General features: G+C 41.0%; 1 protein-coding gene across 1 annotated transcript; it reads right to left on the reverse strand.

Annotated features, from left to right (window-relative positions):
• Positions 1–6,365: 6,365 nt before the first annotated feature.
• LOC307038919 (general transcription factor II-I repeat domain-containing protein 2A-like) lies at positions 6,366–8,261 on the reverse strand (the record flags this gene model as incomplete). Its single annotated transcript, XM_079680592.1, has 2 exons — positions 6,366–7,003; positions 7,205–8,261. One exon carries the CDS (start codon positions 8,259–8,261, stop codon positions 7,209–7,211), a length of 1,053 nt encoding a protein of 350 aa, XP_079536718.1. The 3' UTR covers positions 6,366–7,003; positions 7,205–7,208.
• Between the last annotated feature and the right edge of the window lie 284 nt (positions 8,262–8,545).

Below are 8,545 nucleotides of genomic sequence, written 5' to 3' on the forward strand. Positions count from 1 at the left end.
GATATTTTGGCTTGTGTAACCATTAGCCAATCAGCAACCAAGGTAACCCCCCCCCCCCCCCCCCCCCCTTATCACCTGAATCTCCTCCTAGAGCACCATTGAGTTCTTTCTAACCAAATGTCTCTCAGAGGGGCGTGGGGAGGGGCTCCTTATTTTCATTTAAAGTAACAGACAGAGAATCAGCACTTTGGAAACAGGGCTGAAACAGAGGGGATTATGGGTAATGCTGCAATGATCTGTTTGGTGTTTGGAGCCAAACACTTCAGAGACATGTTCTGTATATATCTGAGACCTGTAATATATTGATGAAAAACAGTATAATAGAGGACCTTTAAAGCATGGAGACATGTCATAGTAGAGACACAACAGACAGAATATGAACCTGGGAATTAGCATAACACGTCCTCTCTAACAGTGAATACAAAAATTCCCAACTTTGGCTCAGACTATCGGTCTAAGTGTTCGAGGCACGCTATGAATATCCTGTCAGTCAGCAGCAGGAAGTAGAGAGCCAGCAGGGGGTCTGGCTGGTTTCAGGCCTGTCAGGCAGGTGGGGGTCAGGCAGGTGAGGCAGATAGTGAAACAAAGACCCCCCCTTCCTCTTTCTTTCCCTTATCCCGTCTGCCTTCCCTTCCCCTTCAGAACAATCAGGGCTAACAGGAACAGGAAGTGATGTCGAGAGGAGGGTGATCTAACCGGGCACTTCCTCTGGCTGGGTCACACGGGGAAAGAGAAGGTAGGAAACACAGGCGTGGAAATAGGAAAAGATGGAGAAAAAATAACAAGTATAGCGGCAATGTATCCTGTTTGGGTGCATGTGTGTGTTTGTTTGTTCCTATTTATAGTTTGTCTGTTATTTACAGTCAGGATTTATTTATGATGCTGTTATCCCATTAATAGCAATTGCTGTTCACTCGTGAAAAGTATGTCTGACATATGAGTATTATTCCTCTCTGGTTGCCTATTTAGTTTATGGTGACGTACCTTATTTTGTGATTATTATGTCAATAGGGATTTATGGATAGTGGAGTTTTGAATTCATTTTTGAGCAAGTTGTTCCATGTGGCCTTTAGATACTGTATATAATAAAAACAGCAACAAGAATTAACCGAAAGATACATGGCGTGCCACATAAACTATATTTGACTATTACACCTTTGCATTTCTTACAGCATCATCTGTATTTACAATATCAGTTTTAAACAACCTTCTATCTCTTGAATGAAATGACTTTATTTGATTGTGTGTGTTAATGCTTATGTGAAGCACTGTGACTTGACTTCGTGTCTGAAATGTGTTATATCAATAAATAAACCTAAACCTTAATATACACAGTACCTTACACTAGGTTCAAGGTTCTTTATTTGTCATACGAACATACACGGAACAAAAATATAAACGCAACACTTTTGTTTTTGCTCCCATTTTTCATGAGATGAACTCAAAGATCTAAAACATTTTCTACATACACAAAATAACCATTTCTCTCAAATATTGTTCACAAATCTGAAAAAATCTGTGATAGTGAGCACTTCTCCTTTGCCGAGATAATCCATCCCACCTCACAGGTGTTGCATATCAAGATGCTGATTAGACAGCATGATTATTGCACAGGTGTGCCTTAGGCTGGCCACAATAAAAGGCCACTCTGAAACGTGGAGTTTTGCTTTATTGGGGGGGTCTGGGGGGGTCCGAAAACCAGTCAGGTTTAACCCTAACCCTAACATGTCACCCATCTCCTTCGCATAGAGTTGATCAGGTTGTTGATTGTGGCCTGTGGAATGTTGGTCCACTCCTCTTCAATGGCTGTGCCAAGTTGCTGGATATAGGCAGGAACTGGAACACGCTGTCGTATACGTCGATCCAGAGCATCCCAAACATGCTCAATGGGTGACATGTTAGGGTTAGGGTTTAACCCTAGGGTTTTCGGACCCCCCCAGACCCCCCCAATAAAGCAAAACTGCATGTTTCAGAGTGGCCTTTTATTGTGGCCAGCCTAAGGCACACCTGTGCAATAATCATGCTGTCCAATCAGCATCTTGATATGCCACACCTGTGAGGTGGGATGGATTATCTCGGCAAAGGAGAAGTGCTCACTATCACAAATTTTTTCAGATTTGTGAACAATATTTGAGAGAAATGGTTATTTTGTGTTTGTAGAAAATGTTTTAGATCTTTGAGTTCATCTCATGAAAAATGGGAGCAAAAACAAAAGTGTTGCGTTTATATTTTTGTTCAGTGTAGCTACAGAGTAGTTATGTCGATGAAAATCTTAAGTCACTTCTCCAACAGTGCAACACAATAATACAGAAACACAGAAAAATATAGTGCAAGTAGATATTAAAAAGTAAATACAAAAAGAAAAATAGTTCAACAAAAGTAAAGTAGTGAAATAAGAGTCTATAAGCAAGCTATTGGAATGATATATTAGATAAATGTATCTACAGTGATATATCATTCCAATAGCTTGCATATATGAAACAACATCCATAACATTACGCTATGGATGTTGTTTCAACAGTTCAGGTGTTTATCAGTAGGCTGCATTCACACTGTATGATGCGCGGTAAAAACACTCCGCACTGACGTTGCCGTTGCCGTTGCGTGTTGTTGTGTATTTATCCTGTACCAATCATCAATATTTCTGCAGTATTTTATTCATCATTCTTTTATTTTTTAAATGGTGGATCTGGCAACAGACTTAAAGGCTTTCTTCTTGGCTTAAGTCCAGGAGAAGAAGAGTTTTCACTGCGGTGTTTTCTGTTATTAAAGATTAAGGGATAGGTTGCTATGTGAGATGGTAATCTGAAAATGAGTAACAAATATGTAAGAGATGAATGCCAATGATCATCAATACTTAGTCCTGACATATGACTCTGGATGGGATAAGGCCATGACAGAAGTTTGAGGCAGCCTCTTCCTCCTCCTCCTCCTCCTCCTCCTCCTCCTCCTCCTCCTCCTCCTCCTCCTCCTCCTCCTCCTCCTCCTCAGTCTTCCTTCAGAATGTGAGTGTGTCATTGAGAGTCAGCAGCTCATTCCTGTGCTCATAGCACAAACACAAGCATTTGGCACTTGACAGCGATGCCACCGCAGGCCTCGGCATTGCGCGCGTATGTGTGTGTGTGTGTGTGTGTGTGTGTGTGTGTGTGTGTGTGTGTGTGTGTGTCTTTTAAGATGTGGCCTAAGGGGTCCCTGCCCTGTTATTTGACACCTCGTCCTGTGCCACTGAGGCTTCTTTACGTCTTTCCTTTCCCCCCACTTGCGAACTTTCGTCTGTCCTCGGCTGCTAATTTCCGTCACACTTTCTCCAGCCTGCGTTCTACTGAATGTTATTAATACTATTGTTAACTGCCCACTCAAGGCTGGCCTCCCGGACGCAGGTCATCATGTTACAGGTATATTGTGCGCAACAGAGAAATTGCCTTTATATAATACCAGCTATTAATATCAGAGGGAATACCATGGCCAATTATGGTTGGATGCAGGCTGATTGTCATGATGGATCTCGCAGCAGACTCAAAGGCTTTCTTCTTGGCTTAAGTCCAGGAGAACAGTTTTCACTGTTGTGTTGTCTTTAAAGATTAAGGGAGAGGTTGCTAGTTGAGATGGTGATCTGAAAATGAGTAACAAATATGTAAGAGATGAATGAGAAATGATGTTTGAAGGCTTGAATGCTATTATAATTGTTCTTGTCATGGTTTGAAGAAACTTCTTAGATTTTAGACTTGGTGTCAGACTGCTGCTCCACTGCCTGCTGTTACTTTTGATATGACACAGCACCCTCTAGTGGCAAACATGTGGGAATTATTTTGGACTCAATTTTTCTTGTTTTGTGCACCATTTAATGTTTTACTGAGTACAAAGAATTTACATATTATAAGGCCCACATCGTTTTTTTGTTTAGGTCTGTCCAAAAGTTAAGATTTTCAGTTTTTTTGCTTCAAAATAGATTTTCCAAGAATTCTGTATTTTTCCTCAAAATCTGACACTTCTTTCACACAATTCTGACATTTTTTCACAAAGTTCTGACTTTTCTTCCCATCAGCTTATTCTTCAGCATTCCCTCTCTTTATCGGAATTCCGACTTTTTCAAAAAATTTGGACTTTTATATATTTTTTTGTATAATGCTTTTCTAAAACATATTATATCATTATAAAAATTCAGATTTGTTTTACAAAATGTTTACTTTTGTCCAAATCAAAATTCTGCTTTTTAAAAAAAATAAAAAAATAAAATAAAATCTGGAATGTTTTATCAGAGTAAGGACTTTTTTTCTCGAAATTCCGACTTTCCTAAAAAATCTTACTTTCTCTAAATATTCTGCCTTCTTTTTTTTTAAATCGAACTTTTTTCTCAGAATTGAGACTGCAGAGAGAAACTTTGTATATAAATGTACCCCACAGCTGAACCAGCACTTTGATATTACCTCTGATACATGTGGCCTATTACCTTTGCTCAAAAATATGTAAACTTTTTTCATATATTTCATTATTTACTGTCTCGTTATGTGTTTATTCATGTTTTTACTCATTCTGTTCACATTATCAATGTCAATGTCATTGTCAATGCATGTTAGTGGTGCCATCTAGTGGTCATACTTTACACCTACAGCTGCTGAATTTATTGGCTTTCTGTTCAGGTGTTAGCCATCATTATGTGTTTGGAAATCACCTTGTATTCAGGGGTGGGGAACCTTTTTCCTCTCAAGGGCCATTTCAATTTTTACAACATCCTCCGAGGGTCGTACAAATGATTGAGCTCTGCTTAAAAGAACTAAAATCACAGCCCATTCATTTCGCGTTTCTTTCGTGCTGTGCAAAGAAAAAGCAACCTCCATCTTAAGCCTGTTTTTCAGGTTTCAGGCTCGAAAATGACATTCCCAGAACAAATGACCATATCTTCCCTTCTAAAAGGGTTACATCAATAATCGTTTTCTCAAAGTAATGATAAACCTGTGAGTTGGATGTAGAAAAGTCAGAATCAATATAGATGTTTTTTATTTAAAAAAAAATTCAGATTGAACATGGTAAAAAACTGTAAATGATAGTGTCCGTCCACATGTTACATCTCTTTCTGACCGTTACAGCCAATAGAATCGAAGGGAAATAATCGGTACGCAAATGCGCTTTGTGACACAAGAGACGGTAGGCGTACCAGTTATTTGCACCCCTGTACTACAGCAAAAGTATAAAGAGGCGAAGTCCCGCACATCTACTTCCGACCCATGGGACCCCGGAAACGGAAAATTATACATTGAAGTCAATGGAGAGAGAAAAGTCATCTTTTGATCCCGTTTGAATTGTGCCACGAATAACACATATGATGTTTGTCAAATTAAAAGAACATTTTGCAAGTCAAAAAAATAAAAATGTGTCGTAAAACTGTGAAGTTACACATTTTTGTGTGTGAAACCGCTCAGTGAACTACAGGTCTCTGGTCTCGCACAATACGCGTCACCATCACAAAGATGGCCGTCACGTTAGCAAATGTCACCTGTTTCTTTCAGAATGAGGCGAAAAAGTATAAAACGAGGTGAAAATCACTACAAGTCTGGGCATGTTGAGAGTTGTACACACACGAAAGGGGAGTTAGTCGGTTCTGTAAGAGCCAGCATGCGGGACCGGCTTTACAAGGTTTCAGTGAGTAATATGAGTGCAATGTTTAACGTTAATGTCAGCTAGCTAACAAGGTACACTAACGTGTTTTGTTTTAGCAACTAGTTTTCTCCTTAAGAACTTGGTGGTGTCTGTGTATGCTGTGGATAACATTAGTGTTCACAAGAACAAGATACACTCTTGTGTTTTGTTTTAGTTGCTCCTCAGATTGATGCGGCCAGTTTTATATCGACTATATGTGTGATCTCCTTTTTACATCTCGTTGTGTCATTTGAGTTTATTTGCTGTGTGTAGATTCAAGGATTTTGGTTATCTTGTCAATTTGTTTGGTTATCTAGGCACAGCTGTGTGTGACTCCCTCTGGTACACTGGTATGTGTTTTCCTAATGTAGAGAGCATTGATTAATTAATAAACTACACACTGAGTCTAGATCCTGACCAAATCCTTTTTTTTTGTTGATCAAATGTTTTTCAAAAATGTATTGTATATTATATAACAGCTGCACATCACAGACCGGAGTCTCATGGCATGGAAATCTCCTCCTTCTGGAACAATTCTACACCCAGCATATGCTCCCTGTGTTGGCCAGTAGAGGAGGACATTTAAATAAACATACTCTTTACACCAGGGGTCCCCAAACTTTTTTCTCTGGGGGCCACATTATCGTTCCTGACTGTGATGAGGGGCCGGGATCGATCATGTGGGCTGTATACTAGGCCACTGCCTGTTATAGCCATAATTTCTAGCACAAAATAGTTCATCATTACAAGTGATTTGCAAAAGAAGTGAGTACTTCACATGTTTTTCAATTTGAAATACCACAGGTATTCCTTTTATTTTCTAATAACAACCATGTAAAAATAGCAAGGAAAGGTTAGAAAAACATGGTGATTGACAGTTTATGAGTGATACAATAGAAATGGTAGGCCTATATTACAGTGAGATGAGAAATCATCAAGACAAGAAACTTGGTGAACAATATATCAACTAACCAACTCTTATTTGTATATTCAGGTGAGATTTTTTTTGTTCAAGGTGAAAATGCAATGAGCACCCAAACACTTTTACAGCACAATTATCATCCCTTTGAAATAGGAGATTGAGATGAGGGGCAGTGCATAAAGAGGAGAGAGAGGAGAGAGAGGAGAGAGAGGGAGAGAGAGAGACAACGATGGAGAGGCAGATGCTGAGAGAAGAGATTGGGAGGAGAGACTGAGCAGTAAACCCTCGGCAGGTTAAACTAGAAGAGAGTAACAGAATGGGAAGTCAGCAATATGTGCAGTAGGTGAACTGAATTGGTACTTGTAGCCAGGGTGGAAGGAAGGATGGATGGGCAGTGATCTTTGAGGTCAGCAGTTGCAGTCCCCTCTCTTGCTGCCTGGAAACCTGGCATAAAGGGATGACATTGGACACATTCAGTAAATTACATAAATATGCTGCCTGTTGTTCCTTGTGATGTGATTTTACAAATACAGTGTAGCATTATTCATTAAAATTCATTAAAAACATTAATCATATTTCATCAAAAAATCATAGTTCATGTTTACAGCCATATAAAATTGTAATAGTTAAAATCAGTATATTTACCATATCAGTGTGAACTGTGTGCTTGCTTCTGGCTGGTGAGAAGTCCGATGTCTGGGTGTAGCCTAGTGGTTGCAAGTCTCAAAGTTTGATGCAAATGTTCATCTGAGAGTCTGTTCCTCGTTGGATTTTTGATTTGCTTCATGCGGGAAAACGTCTGCTCGCAGGTGTAGGTGCTGCCAAAAACGGTACACATCTTCAGAGCATGTTGTTTAATGTTTGGGTAAATGCCCTCTGGTAGCTCAGCATAGAACTCAAGGAGGTGGTCAGGCTTGAATGCGTCTTTAAGGACATCACAATTCTGCAGCTCGGCTAGTTCAAACTGAAGAGAGGGAAGTGCGTCGTCAATGTCAGCAGCAAAGGGGTTCTGGAACAGACTTATGTCTTTGTTGTTGACATGAAGCTCGCGGAAGCGCACACTGAACTCTCGCTGCAGCATCTCCAGGGCATCTTTGCACTTCGCGACTGGGAAAGGGGCGGCTGGTTTCTCGGCGCAGTAGCTTTGGGTGGCAGGGAGATGTGTGAAGTCCAGCTTTTGGACCTGTCGCACAAGGAGCTGCAGTTTGACCTCGAATGCTTTTATGTGGGAATACATGTCGCTGATGAGATTCCCTTTGCCCTGGAGCTGTAGGTTGAGGTGGTTCAACAGTTCAGTCACATCAGTTAAAAACGCGAGGTCCCATTTCCACTCCGGGTCGGTCAGCTCCCGTACCGTTTCACCTTTAGACTGGAGGAAGGTGTTGATTTCGGGCAGCAGGTCGTAGACACGGCGCAATACTTTGCCTCGACTTAACCACCGGATTTCGGTGTAGTACAGCACATCCTGGTGAACAGACCCCAGCTCGGAGAGAAAGGCCTGGAACTGCCTGTGTTTCAGCCCATTTTTCCGGATGTAGTTGACACAGTGCACAACCACCTTCATCACAGACACCCACTTCAAAACTTTGCAGCACAGCGCTTGCTGGTGAATCAGGCAGTGGACTTGAATCGGTGGGGCGAGACCTCGTTCCTCGAACTCGCCGTTCAAGCGCCCTACTAGACCCCTCGTAGATCCGACCATGCTAGGCGCACCATCTGTAGTGACACTGGCAAAATTAGCCCATTGCAGACCAAGTTCGCCCATTGTTTTGCACACTTCGACAAAAAGGTCTTCTCCAGTTGTTGTGCCTTTTAGGCTTCTCAGTGATGCCAGCTCCTCTGACACTTCAAAACGTGTGTTGACTCCACGAATAAAAATCAACAGTTGTGCCGTGTCCTGTACGTCATTACTTTCATCCATGGCTAAAGCAAAACACTTGAATTCTGCGGCTCTCTCTCTCAGTTGGTCAAACACGTTTCCCCCCA

Source organism: Notothenia rossii (assembly GCF_949606895.1).
Source record: "Notothenia rossii genome assembly, chromosome: 5".
NCBI lineage: Eukaryota > Metazoa > Chordata > Actinopteri > Perciformes > Nototheniidae > Notothenia > Notothenia rossii.